The 14,688-nt window shown below is 39.1% G+C and overlaps 1 protein-coding gene and 1 long non-coding RNA gene across 3 annotated transcripts in view; one reads left to right on the plus strand and one right to left on the minus strand.

Moving 5' to 3' along the window:
- COL8A1 (collagen type VIII alpha 1 chain) overlaps positions 1 to 14,688 on the plus strand; it is a 56,574-nt gene that overhangs the window by 35,622 nt on the left and 6,264 nt on the right. The window contains exon 2 of the mRNA XM_027103260.1: positions 13,227 to 13,557. Within this exon, the coding sequence (XP_026959061.1) occupies positions 13,230 to 13,557 (328 nt within the window). The 5' untranslated portion in view covers positions 13,227 to 13,229. The remainder of the gene's footprint in view (positions 1 to 13,226; positions 13,558 to 14,688) is intronic.
- LOC113618936 (uncharacterized) overlaps positions 1 to 14,688 on the minus strand; it is a 49,464-nt gene that overhangs the window by 14,900 nt on the left and 19,876 nt on the right. For both annotated transcript variants that reach the window (XR_003432206.1, XR_003432204.1), the window contains exon 2: positions 3,267 to 3,317. This is a non-coding gene — a long non-coding RNA (uncharacterized LOC113618936). The remainder of the gene's footprint in view (positions 1 to 3,266; positions 3,318 to 14,688) is intronic.

Genomic DNA, 14,688 nt, shown 5'->3' on the forward strand with positions numbered 1-14,688 from the left:
TCTTTAAATAATAACTAACACCTACCTATACAGTGCTTACTATATCTAAGCACTGTTCTCGGCATTCTACCTGCATTAATTCCCTTCACATCCTCCATAACCTCACAAGACAGACAATGTTACCATCATCCCCAACTTATCTTGAGGAAATGGAAGAACAGAGAGGTTAAGTAACTTAACCTTAACTAGGTCTAAGATCACAGACCTAGAACATGATAGAATCAGGATTTAATGCAGGCAGGTTAGCTCAGAGTTGCTGCTCTTGAACATTATCCCCTACAGCTGCCCTTTAACTGTTGTAGCTGCCAATGTCTGCTTCTAGATAACACCCTCCACTTCCCTCCTTACTCTGCTGAGCAATTACCATTCATTCTTCAAACCTTAGTTCTAACACTGTCCCTCAAGGACCTTGCGTCTCACCAACCTGCCACCCACACACCCCGTCCAGGTTAAAGTCTGTTTTGTCTTTATTGAAGCACTTACACCAGATTAAGATCTAACTTGCAATAGTTGACTGGAAACTTCTTGAGAGTATGTCCTTGTTTCTCACTTATTTTTATATATAGCCAGCCACTAACATAGTAGTGCCTAAAAATTCCATATAAGATTGTTGAATTTAATAATTAAACAAATCAACGTGACACAGTAGAGAGAAACAATGCCAGGAGTTAGAAATTTAAGCAAATAAAGGCAGGGGAATTCCCCCATACAATGTTTTAGCGCAAGAGAGATGTTAGAAACCATCTGATACCAAGGCACCCAGCAGCCTAAATGTTGGATTCTGCTCGCAGGTAGGCATTTGTTTTTTCTACCAGACATTATTTTTAAAGAAATCAACCCCAAGTGTCAAGATGAAGAGGTTTCACAAAATGTCCCAATGTGTGGCTTCTCGTGAAAAATTGGAAAACCTGCCCAAACCAGGCAAACAAGTGAGTAGTTCAACTACTGCCCCATTGGATAGGGTAGTGCTCCCTAGTTCACTGCAAACTCTGGCCAGCCGACTCCACTCACTCCCCAGTCTCCCTGCTTCCTCCAGGTATTTAGGCTCTTTCCCCCTCTAATTCAATCCCCTCATCTTATAGTTTAGGAAGAGGAGGCCCTGAAAAGCACAGGAGTATAACATGACAGAGAGGTGGCTACATACACCCCAGGTCTCTCATCTCCAATTCAGTTTCCTATCCCCACTAAGTCCTAAGAAATAGCACTTATAAAGCATGGTTTTCAGTGCAATTCCTCATTTTTGTGAATTCTTTGTACCCTGTAGCAAAGTTCGCTGAAAAAAAGGAAGGTCTCTTCCACACTCCCAGCCTCCTTCACTTAGGCATCTCCAAGAACTGGCATTTATTACATAATTCTTTGTCCTTTCCTTTCTCCACTTCCATTTTCTCTGAAAAATGTTCAGTGGATTAACTGTGAAAGCCTTATGATTTTCCTCCCAGACAGCACATCCATCTCTTTCTCCCTCAAAATAAATTCCACCCCTGAAAGAAGCAGAACTTCCAATACCAAGATAGCTGTGGTTTGGTTGCTTTCAGTGCTTTGCCTGTGTTCAAAGGGCAGGATGTTACCACGCGGGCTAATTATCTATATGGAGCTGTGGTTGAAAAGTGGTGGATTTAGAGACTGCCCTCTCTGTGGCTGACAGTTTATCACAACTTGGCATTTTAGGCTTAGCCCCAGCTTAAGAGCTCAATTTTTTTTGTATTTAAATTCATTTTGGGGAACAGTCCTGTGGAATGATCTCTGCTACTCTTAAACCATGCAACAGAGAAAGAACAAATTCACATTTTTACTGACCAAGAAATTGTTGAGATTTTTTTTTTAGTTCTTATATAATTCAGAAATTTTCAGGGGTACATATTGTAACTTTAGTAGGATTGCTCTTCTGACTGGAGATTAGCCATATGAGTGTGTGTGGGCAGGGGGAGGGGAGAGCAATTATGGAGGAAATTTATCAATTATTTTTATTTCCAAGTGCTGTTGATTTGATTTAATATTTTGCCCATGTGTGATAGAAACTCTAGAGCTTGACTTTTAACATCACGTCATTCAAGGTTATGTGGCTCAAAGTAATCTTAGCTAAATAAAACTTCAACACCTGAATCCCCCAAATCACCAGTTCGAAAGTGAAAAAAAAGTCAGTTGGCAGCCTCGCGTCCGCTACCTCTCGCCTTTCAGTCCACAAAGACACGTATGCATCCATACAGTAATTTCATTAATAAATATCTTAGTATTATGGAAGACGGAAAAGGCTAGGATTTCTTGCTTGGTTTAGGGAATTTTGGTTTGTTTCACAGTTTCCTATAAAAATACTAAAATGAAGAGTCTACCCGCCATGAAAGCCAGCTAATTAGAAGAAAATGCTAGCACAGGAAGTTGGCTTGCTTGCTCAATCTTCTGGATATACTGATAGAGTAAATACTAAGTGCCAATCAGAATGGGACAGAGAAAAGAGACCTCCCTGTGCTTTTCAGTCCTTCCTTGCCACCATCGTAGGAAAATACTGGGAGAAACATCCCTGGTGGCAAAGGGCTCTCCATCCTGCTTCCAGGAAGTGCCCAGGCTGGCTGGGAACTGGCCCTGCTGTACTTTATATTTCAACTTTCTCAATTTTCAAAACTTTGACCAGAACTAACTCATTTGAGTGTCACCTAATCTCTCAACTTTTCTTGGGTAAGATGCTGAGCAATAGTGAAGCATCTAGAAGACACAGAGAATTGCAGAAAAGTAGAAGAGGCAAGAGCTTCTAATATGACAGCCTTCCTCAGGAAAAGTTGGAGTCCAAAGGCAGGCCATCTCCTCCTCCTTATGACTCCCTCCCACATCTAGAGGCTACCCTAAGACCCCAAGTTCTTCAAGTTCAGGACCTGGATAAAGGTCATTCAGGAAACAAGTTATGTGCCTTTGTCCTTTTACCTAACTTGGTTTAAACTTTCTAGTCTCTGCAACCTTAGATATTTTGGGAATGAGTGTGATTTTATCATTTTACTTTATTCAATTCATTCATGTTATTTACTAAGAACAACTTCTACAACAACTACCAAATTTCAACTATGCATATGACAAGGAAATTGCTGAATTTTGTTTGGTTGAAATTCACTTGTAATCCCATTGGTCTGCACAGAGTTCAGGATTAAATAAAAGTGTTTGCAGTGAACAAATGTTCCATGAAATTTATATATTTTTTTCCTTCCACTTTTATCGAGATATAACTGACATATGGCACTGTATAAATTTAAGGTGTACAGCGTAATGATGTGACTTACATGCATCATGAAATGATGACCACAAGAAGCTGAGTGAACATTCATCTTCTCCTATAGATACAAAACAAAGGAAAGAGAAAAGATTGTTTTCCTTGCGATGAGAACTCTTAGGATTTACTCTCTTAACGACTTTTCATAGATACCAAACAGCAGTGTTAATTGCATTTATCATGTTGTGCATTACATCCCGAGCACTTATTTGTCTTATAACTGGAAGTCTATACTTCCATGTCCATGATATTTATATGTTACAAAATACATTATAGTTAGTTGCTCTTAACAAATATTTTTACAATGTCCAGTTCAGTGATTTACATTAGATGAGACTTCCTCACACGTCTCTCCCTTGCAAAGGCCTGAAAACACCGTTATTTTACATTATGTCATTTACACAAGCTGTATTAGTGCCAAGAAGGCAGAAAGATGCTCATGTGAACGGTAGAGTTCTCTCCAGCCCTTCTCGGTCACACCAGGAAGGAATTTGCCTTGCTGCACATCGCTGGGCCCATGGAATGGGGAGGGTCTTATTCTTGAGAAGCCCTCATCTTTGCCTGCCTTACTATAGAGCTGCCTCTAAATTTTGGATCTTCCATTTTTCTTCAAAAATGAACATTATATATATAAAAAAAAAGAACATTATAGCTCCTAAAAACGACTACATCATCCTATTCACTTCCTACTTCGCCTTCCCAAGGTGCATACTTTGTATTCATTTGTCATTCCTATGACAGGAGGCATACTTGCTGAATGACTCTGGGGGACATTTTGAGCCTATACATTGTAGGGAGGTTTTATCATTTGTAGCCATTTTTTAAAGATTTCTCAATAAGCTTCAACTTTTAGTCAATCTTCGAATATGGTATAAAAGAGGTTATAAATCACATTTTTGTCTGTAAATTTTATTTCTTATTTAGGTTCTTTCTTTGGTTTCTCGTCAGATACACCTTCTTTCATCAGAGGGATACTTGCAGGGGGGCTGTTCAGACCCTTCTCCCTCCCTCTCCACCTGTAGAAGGTAGGGGGAGTGAAATGCTGAAAAGTAACCAGAAGTGTGAGATGACATCCAAAAGGCTTAAGCATGTACATTCATGAAATCATTTGTCCATGAAGTATGGATTTGTTGTTCATGTTCACAGCTACCATAGAGTTTTAGAACTAGAGGGGACCTTGAGGTCATTTAGCCAATGTCCCTGTCCTGCAGATGAGGAAACTGATGCCCACTCAGAGTAGGTGACTTGCTTAGGTCAGAACCAGCATTTAGGTGCTCTGTGCTCTGCAAACAATGATGCCTTCATATTATGGGAAGAAAAGCTAAAAACGAAAAAAGGGTTCCACTTTAGAACTTCCCTTTTAGGGGTTCTCTCAAGTTTTTTTTTTTTTTTTTTTTTTTTTTTTTTTTAAATTAATTTATTTATTTTTGGCTGTGTTGGGTCTTCGTTTCTGTGCGAGGGCTTTCTCTAGTTGCGGCGAGCGGGGGCCACTCTTCATCGCGGTGCGCGGGCCTCTCACGGTCGCGGCCTCTCGTTGCGGAGCACAACTCCAGACGCGCAGGCTCAGTAGTTGTGGCTCACGGGCCTAGTTGCTCCGCGGCATGTGGGATCTTCCCAGACCAGGGCTCGAACCCGTGTCCCCTGCATTGGCGGGCAGATTCTCAACCACTGCGCCACCAGGGAAGCCCACTCTCAAGTGTTTTATAAACTCTTTGGCAGCTGACATGATTCCAGTTAGAGAAACAAAAGGAGTTAATTGCAGACTTCAATTATGTGAACTATTATTTTAAGTAAAATATTCTCCAGATGTTTCCCACCTCCTTTGAGAATAGAAAAGAGGAAATGAGCTTAAATTTCAGCAAGAAAGATTCAGATTAGATATTAGGAAATGTAGGTCTGTGAATCCTGCAGTTGGTTACCAGGGAATGTTGTGAAATCTCCTCTTCTGGAGAACTTTTGGAATGTGGCAGTTGGCCATCCATTTCAGAGGGGTTATGTGGGTGGCCCATAGAGCCAAAGACAACCTAATTGACACCTCAAGTTCTGTAGGTCCCAAGAGGTCATGCTCTGCCCATAGCTAGGTGGTGGGGCTGTTCGCTCCTCTTAACTATAGCAAAATTCAGGATTCATCAGTGAAGCACATGTTCAAGTTCAGTTTTATACATGTATCAGTCCTAATAGGTGTAATTGGGTAGACTGACTAAAACTAATGAATGCTTATTGGATATTTTTGCCCACTGCCTTCACTGATTGATTGACTAATATCTGATGGTTTAATTTCTTTGGGATCCATCTCAGCATATTCACCTTGACTTTCTTAATACCTTCCAAGCTTGTGTCCCTAGTCCACAAAGCAAAAAGTAAGGGATCCAGTCCAGGATCTTCTCCTATATACAGGGAAATTCTTTATTTCAACGAAAAAGGCAGCCTTGGAATTTGGAGGACAAGATGGAGAAAAGTGGATGTATAATTAGATCTGCACCTTGTTATCTAATGTATTGATGATATCTCCTAACAATAATCAAATGAGAATTACTTTTTAAAAATTTTTATTGAAATATAGTTGATTTACAATGTTGTGTTAGTTTCAGGGATACAGCAAAGTGATTCAGTTTATATACATATATAAAATTTACACATGTAACATATATTTATATATATATTATTTTCCAGATTCTTTTCCATTATAGGTTATTACAAGATATTTAGCATAGTTCCCTGTGCTATACAGTAGGTCCTTGTTGGTTATCTATTTTATGCATAGTAGTATGTATATTTTAATCCCAAACTCCTAATTTATCCCCTCCCCCCCTTTCCCCTTTCGTAGCCATAAGTTTGATTTCTACGTCTGTGAGTCTATTTCTGTTTTGTAAATAAGCTTATTTGTATCAGTTAGATTCTACAAATAAGTGATATTGTATGATGTTTGTCTTTTCAAATAAGAATTTAAAATTTCTAACTTGGAATGTAACAGTCTTGAATTTCAGTAAAATAATCAACTGTATAAATACAGGATGGGGAGATATCATTTGAGAGAGTTTAGTGTTAAAAAAAATAAAAATAAAAGACCTAGTAAGTGGACAAAGGATTAATCGTATGTATTTAAAGTATGTTCATGGTGCTGGCATAAAGTAAGTGCTCAAAAACGTAGCTAATATTATTATAACTTTGATGTTTATTGCCTTTCCTCCCCTAGCCATCCTCTGGTTCTGGTTTTCTAAATACAGTCACTGATTTTGCCCAATGCTAATATAAAACAGCACTAAACCATTCTTCTACCTACCCCCCAAAAATCCATTCCCCCCAAAGAATTAGGTTTTCTGAAGGTATCATCAGAAGAGTTAGAGTTTCTTCATCTCTGAGGAAATGAAGGAGGGAATTTACAATATGTGTCCTATTATAAGCACAAAAAGTTCAATTGAAAAGACTTTTTCCTTTCTTGACTGCTTCTCCATTGGAAATCTTTTCTCCGACTCTTTCCCACGCAGCAATCACACTTAATCTCCTCCGGAATCCCCCAGAAGGCCAACTTTCCATACCCTGTATTATTTAGAGTTGTTTCTATCTTCCTTTAAAACCCAGGTGCCAGCCCATCCAAACGCAGAAGGCTCAGTTTCTACAGTAAAGTGGGTTTCAAAGAGCATCACCTCAACATCCTTACCCACCCTCTCCTTTGTTTTTCTCCATATCATCCAACACACCATACATTTATGATTTTATTTAGTTTGTGTCCCCATCATAATCCTCAAAATGTTAAAAACACAATTCTCATTTGTAAGTGAACATGTCAAAGTTTTAAATGATGACAAAGTCAATTTGAAATATAATGTTAAAAATCTGGGTTTTTCATTGTAATGAGCAGATAAAAAAGTATGCTGAGATAATGCTAAGTTTGATACAAAACTGGTTAACATTCCAAACGGCAATAAAACCATAACCTGAGTGGGGTTAATCAACATAGTTTATAGAGTTGTTAATGTCCTGTAATACTAATAAATTACGCAACAAAGTTACATATCCCTAGTTCCATTACCCTAAGGTGGGCTTATTTACATGGCAATAAAAGATCATGTGACCATCTATCTTTTGCCTTAGCCAAGTTGGGGGATATATTTCTTAATACCCACTTCCCCACCTCCCATTAAAAGTAACCTACATGTGCACTGCCATTTATGAATCAAAAAAGTGGGTCTCCCCTATAAGCTGCTCAGATAATAAAAATAGCAACAGAAGTTGCACAAGAAGGTCGTAAGTTGCCTTATGAATGTTTCCATCATTATTAATATTCAGGTAGGAAATATGAAGGCCTTCTGTCAACAACTGTTGTAGGAAGGATTCCAAATGGGGAATGAGGCTGAATTTGATATTTTCTAAAGCCCCTATCAACACTGCAAGTTTTGACTGTAAGGGTTCATCAATAAATGTTGAGGAAGTCAAAAGAATATCACACATTTTCCTGGTTCTCAGGAAACCTACGATTACGGTGAGGTCTAATGGACAAAAAACAATAGGAAAAAAACATAAGGTTGATTAGAATTATATTTAACTTTGTGTTAAACTTTCAGTAGTACTAGCAGAATAATGATGTTTGAAGAGGTAGGTAGGGAAGACTTTACAGAAGAGGTAGGAATTGAGTTGGTCTGGAGGAATGGTAGGTGTTATGGGCTGAGTTGTGTCCCCCCAAACCATATGTTGGAGTCCCGATTCCCCGTACTTCAGAATGACTGCATTTGGAGATAGCGTCTTTAAGGAGGAAATTAAGGGTAGGCTCTAATCTAATATGACTGGTGTCCTTATAAGAAGAGATTAGAACACAGACATACAGAGGACAGACCATGTGAAGACGCAGGGAGTAGATGGCCATCTACAAGCCAAGGAGAGAGGGCTCAGAAGAAACACAGCCTACCAATACCTTTATCTTGGACTTCTAGCCTCCAGAATTGTGAGGAAATAAATTTCTGTTGTTTGAGCCACTCAGTCTGGGGTACTTTTTTTATTGCAGCCCCAGCAAACCAATACAGTAGGGTTGAAATATGGAGAGGGGTTTAAAAATAAGAATCCTCCAGAAAAAAAAGAATACCATGAAAAAAGAGGTCAAAATGAGGACTGACATAGATGAGGAACAGAGTCTTGAAACAGGGGTTTACATTAATGAATGGCACATACAGCTACCGTTATCATTAATAAGACTCTTTCTTTTTTCCAGTATCGTGTCTTAAGAGAGATAAATAAACCTTTCAACCTTCGCACCTCTATCCAAAATTTACTTCCTCAGAGAGGTCTTCCCCCACCATCCTTCCAAAACAGCATCTACCACCCAAGCCATTTTCAAGCCCTTTCCCCTGCTTTATTTTCTTCACAGCACTTAAATCTGAGATTACAAAATTTATTTTTAACTTGTTAATTACATGTCTTCCCACACTAGAATGTGAGTTCAATGAGATCAGGGACTTACCTCTCTAATTCACCTCTCTTTCTCTAATCCCCAGAACAGTTTGTAACACTTAGTAGGTATACCATAAATATCTGTATCTAGCGAATGAATTTCCCTGAGAAAAGCAATCAATCAGGAGAGAATTTTCTTTGAGAGGCATGGAAAAGCCAAGAAAACAATTCTGGTAAATATTGGAGGAGTAGGATACTGCGTGACTTTCCCTTGTTTTAGGTGTGGTGAATCTGAAGCCTTGAGAAACTACAAACTCTGTGTGAGGGGGCAAGTAGGGGGCACAGAGGAGGGCCACCCGGCAGCAGATGAGAGAGGCTTGTCCACACCGCACACAACACGGACACACATGCACACACATACCCCAATACAGACATGCTGGGAAAGGGAAAGGGAAAGCTGTCCCATATGAAAGGGAAAGTTGGATTTAGGGCAAGGATTGAAGGTTTAAATACTTAAAACATTCTTTCAGACAGTAAGCCAAAATCTCATGAGGATCAACATACAAATAAAATGCTGAGGAGCGTCTAAAATAATATATATCACATTACTCTGTTATATACATTACAGATCACATGAGGAAACTGAAACTCTCTGCAGCCCTGCCCAAATATAGGGAACCATTTAGGGCTGTTCAAAAAATGACTAGGACTGGCGACTCTGACCCCAGAATGAATAACTGCCTTGGTTCAGCTGTTCTTTCTTGCCATTTTTAACAAGTACGTTTTAATGGCCATTATTGTTTTATTCATGTTAGGTTTATCATTATTGCAGTTAACCTCACATTTACTTTGGCTAGTATCCTTTTTTGAAAGTCTTTGACATTTCAGTTGGTTTTGATTTGTCTTTTTGGTCACACTCCATTAATAATAACAAACGTGAGGAGTGCTTTTCGGCTTACAAAGAATTCATAGTATCATTTGTGCCCTTGAACAGCACTGTGGGAGAGTCAGAGATTATAATTTCTGTTTTATAAGCAAGGAAACTGAAGCTCAGTGAAGATAAGGGACTTGCAGAAAGTCATAAACACAGAGAATGGCAGAGCTACAACTCAACTCCTGCCTTTTGGTTTCTTCTACAATGCGCTTCCTGTATGACATGACACCCATCACTAAGCTAGCCTGGCTGGCAAAGATCCAGTGTTCACACACAGTATGTATGTTTATGTTCACATGTACTCAAGCACACACACACCACATAACGGTTATCAAATAGAAACCCAAGAACACATTAAACAGAACTCACAGCATTATTGTGTTCTACATCCTTAGAAAAAGAAAAAAGAGGCAAGAAAACCCACTACCACCATTTCTCCCCAGCAGGAATTCTGAGGTTCCTTCTTCCCACCAGGTGTTTGTACAGTGTTACACAAATCTGATGTTCTTTTGAGTGATTTGGGGAGAATCTCCACACCACTTTGATCACCAAAAATATCCTCAGGGACAAGAGGGAAATGAGTAAGGATAAGTCAAGTGGTAAATTCTAACCAGGGCCCCTACATAAATATTCAAGCTAAAACTGAATGAAGTTTATTTAAATAAAGATCCAGAGAAACGGCAGATGGCAGACTGAAAGAGGTAGTTTTCAGGAGAGAAAGGCCAAGCCTATGAGAGGAAATAATTGTAGTAGAGCAGAATCCCAGTGGGCCTTTGGTATTCAACTGGTCTTCTTCCAAGCATTTCACCCTCTTCCAATTTTCCAGTGTTTCATTAGACTGTCCTGGTTTGAAGATTATTAAGTAAATCCAACACAGCCACTGAACTGAAGGAAGGGTGAAGGACCAAGCATGCTATCTATTATCACTCCAAGTTCAGGGTTTAATAGTGAAACTCATTAACCTCCAAAGATAGAATTAAATCCCAGGCTACACATCACCAGATATTACCACTGTCAGCTCTCTTGTGACTGCCTTAGACATTGAACGTTAGAGTCAGATGGGGCTTAGAGAACAACTGAGTCTTATTTTTAACAAAAGAAGTTGAAGGGATCTGTTCAGATACACAAAATTAAGATGAAGTTCTGGTCTTATGAGTAAAAAAAGTAAGGAACAGTGGTGCGTAGAACAGGCTGTAATTTGTCTTAAATGGGTGTGCATATTCAGAGAATATCTCTGGGAAAATATGAAGGAAAATGGGAAATGTTGTTACTTCAAAGGGAAAGGATTTTAGATACTAAAGAACAGAAGTGAGAAGAAAATTTACTCCCCCCCCATATCCTTTGCTACTCATTAATAGTTTACACATCTGTCACTCCTACAAAGAAGTGTAAGCTCCTTGAGAGCAGGGCCTATTGACTATATTATAGTCATCTTTGTAATCCCTGGGTGGGTCTCTCATTGTGTCTCATAAATACTCAATAAACCACTGTTGAGTACTTACAACAGATGTTCTTTTTCCATTTAAAATAAATTTGACTATTGAGTATAAATCAATATTAATTTTGTGGCTCTTTCCAAATGGTTTATAACAATTAATCATTCATATAAGGACATAAAATAACAGCTTTCTATCTTCTCCCATTTAGAGTACACTTGAAACAAATAGTTCTCGAAGACTACTCTGACTTATGAAATAGAGAAAGTTGTATAAATCATTTTGCTGACAGATGTTTCTTCATTTTCACCCCAAAGGGGAAAAAATGATTAGTTAGTATATTTAGAAAAATTGTAATGCAGTGAATTTCATGGTGGAGATTTTTACTAAATATTTTCTTAGGTGCTTTTTATTAACCAATTCTTCTGTAGCCTGTTCATACTCTTGGCATTACTCTTGAATACGATGTTGCAAAGTCAACCCACATTTTCTAAGAAGTGGAAAACTATGATCCAGAATTAAGTAAGGCAGAAGCAAAGAAAACAAACTCTTAGGAGAATCGAACTTAAATTATTTACTCAGTTAGTTACTGGATTAAATTATTTACTCAAGTTTACTCAAAGTTTTCCAGAAGACAGTTACATTAAAAATTGTGAGAAACTTGCCACTTCTTTCTCCATCCCCCCAATTCCCCCCTCCCCCCACCCCGCCACGTCCCATCTCTCTCTCTGCAGCATTATGATGACACTCCATTTAGGATTCAGATTTTCGTTAAGTCCCTCTATAAGATGTGGGAGCAAAGCCTTATGTGTAGTTTTAGGACCTCCGGGTAACTGAGCAGACGTCAATGTGTACCACACTTGCCCTCTAGCGGGAATTTGTGAAAACTGCAGTTCCCTGGGATGTTGGTTCTTCAACCCTGCGCGTTTCCAAACACCCATCTCGAGCTGTTTTTTATAAACAGATAAACCTCATTTATACTTATTCTACTAATTACTAATTTGCAAAGGGTGCTATTAAAAGGCTTAAAACAGCTTATTCTTGCGAGTAAACATCTCTATCTTATTTACACAACAAATATGCTTTGTAAATTCCTTTCTTCATAATAGTACAAAGATAAACTTTAATGATCTCCAGGTCCAATTAACCTAATTCTGAACAAATGACTTCATGGTACATAATTAGAAGAAAGAAATGGTATCCCTGTATGTACATAATTATGATGGTGATTTTTTTTTTTTAATGACATTTTGGGGCTGTCACATGAAGTACCTTCTTTCCAATTCAGAAGATATCTTCGGTTTTTATTGTTGTTCTTGTTTGCTCTTTAACCTTTATATGTTTATGACCACACCAAAGCAGCCAAAGGACATCTGACATATGAAAAACTACTGCCTCTGGCATAAAGCCTATAAATTATTAACTGTTTCCATTTACAATAGAATTTCAGCACTTACTAACAAAGTTATGACTTGCCACTAAGTTTGCTTCATTTTGGAGAATCTATTCTATCTGTTAGGATTAAGTTCAGTGCAAATGTATGGCACCCAAAATAACAATGGCTTAAAGAAGGTAAATCTTTCTCTCTTGCGTAAACAAATTCCAAACTTAAGGATGAATATCAATATATGGCGCCTCCAAGTTCAACCAAGGCTCAGGTTTCTTCTAGCTTGTTGCTCTACCATCCTCAATGCACAGCTTTCACTCCATGGTTCATGGTGTCTGGCCTGTTTCCGGGTAATATATATCCACATTCCAGCCAGTGGGAAGAAGCAAGAGGAAGAACATGCTCACTCCCCTTAAGGAGCATTCTTGGAAGTTGCACCCATTACAACTACACGCAACAGACCAGAACTTTGTCACGTGGCCACTTCTAAATGAAATGCCGTAATTCTAGCCTTGCTCTGTTCCAGCTGAAAGTCAGGGGTGCCAATACTATGGAAGAGGGCAGAGTTCATGTTCAGGGACAACCAGCAGTCTCCCCATAGCTTGCAATCCCACCAGCTGCCTTCATTTGATAGACCCTACTCTTTCCTGGGTTTTGTCTGTTTTCTATTGAAAGGTGACATCTTCCCTTCCATTTGTCTTCCACTCATGAAGTTCTGCTAATAAAGACCATGATTCCTTTTCTTTTTTTCTCCCTTCTTTCTCTAAGTAAACTCCGGTCACCTGGCCTGCTGGTTTTCACCATGTTGGTGCGTACCTTCCTCCACAGGTGATGGCTGGTCCACCTGCCCTTCTGCAGCTGCTGGGAGTACTGCTTACCATTTCCCTGGGTTCCGTCCGGCTCATCCAAGCTGGTGCCTACTATGGCATCAAGCCGCTGCCACCTCAAATTCCTCCTCAGATTCCACCGCAAATTCCGCAATACCAGCCCCTGGGCCAGCAAGTACCTCACATGCCTTTGGGTAAAAATGGCCTTAACATGGGCAAGGAGCTGCCCCACATGCAGTATGGCAAAGAGTATCCACATCTACCCCAATATATGAAGGAAATTCAGCCGGCACCAAGAATGGGCAAGGAAGCAGCACCCAAGAAAGGCAAAGGTAACATACTTCGGTTCTGCTGTAAGACAGCAGCTTTCCAAAACCCTAAACAATACGCTGCGGGGGGTGGGGGAGAGCTAAATTTTAGACATTTTTCTTTTAGCATGTGTGACTGACATTCATTAACTGCCTGTGTCCTAAACCCTATCCTTGAAAAGTTCAGGTCTTGAAGAAAGACAAAATTATTGTAAGTTGTGCTTTCTTATTTCAACAGCATCAAATGACAAAAAGCATACTTCATAACAAATAAGTTTAGTCCCTTACTCATTATTTCTTTATTCAAACATACAGCAACTAATGAGCATCTCTTTTTGTGTCAGGCTCTAAGCCAAAATGCTAAGGGATATAGCAGTGGAAAAAAAGAAAAAAGAAGTGATGTCAGTCTTCAGAACTAGGAGAGCAATGTTATAAGAACCTGCTGTGTTAAAAAAATCATATAAAAGCACTTTGTAAACTAGGTGCCAGACAAATGTGTTTTTAAGAGTGCTCTAATTAAGTTGTTACACATGTCAATCAATAAATCTACAGAAGGAGCCCAAAGAGTACAGACTATATACCTACCTAGAGATGATGATACCTGAAAATCTCTCCATTACTTTCTAGGCATATTCATTAGTTATTCAACACCAGCAAAATGCCTATCACTGTGAGAGACATTTTCTTTTTTTAAAATTTTTTTAAGTCTTTTTTTTTTTTTGGCCACACCGCGTGGCTTGTGGAATCTTAGTTCCCCGACCAGGGATTGAACCTGGATCCTTGGCAGTGAGAACACAGAGTTTTAACAACTGGGCCACCAGGGAATTCCCGAGAGACATTTTCTTATAAACTCAGTTGGGTTATAAGAAACGTAGGAAACCTAGCACTTGCAGGAAAGGAATTGCAATCAGAGTAGCAATTCCCTTTGAGGCGGTGGAGGCCATTCCCACTGGTCCCTGCAGAAGCAGAAAGCTCTGCTTCTGGGGAACTACTGGATTTGGTACTAATAGGCCTGAGTGCCTAGAGGCCAGAAAGGAGAGAAACCTAGTCATTTAACCTCTTTGAAACTACTTTTCTTCATTTGTAAAGTAGGATTATTGAGAGAGTCTATGACATAAGGTAAGTACTAAATAAATGCTAAAGTACCATAAAAAA

This window comes from Aethalodelphis obliquidens, unplaced genomic scaffold (assembly GCF_003676395.1).
Source record: "Aethalodelphis obliquidens isolate GAN/ISIS:26980383/991018 unplaced genomic scaffold, ASM367639v1 scaffold1, whole genome shotgun sequence".
Classification (NCBI taxonomy): Eukaryota; Metazoa; Chordata; class Mammalia; order Artiodactyla; family Delphinidae; genus Aethalodelphis; species Aethalodelphis obliquidens.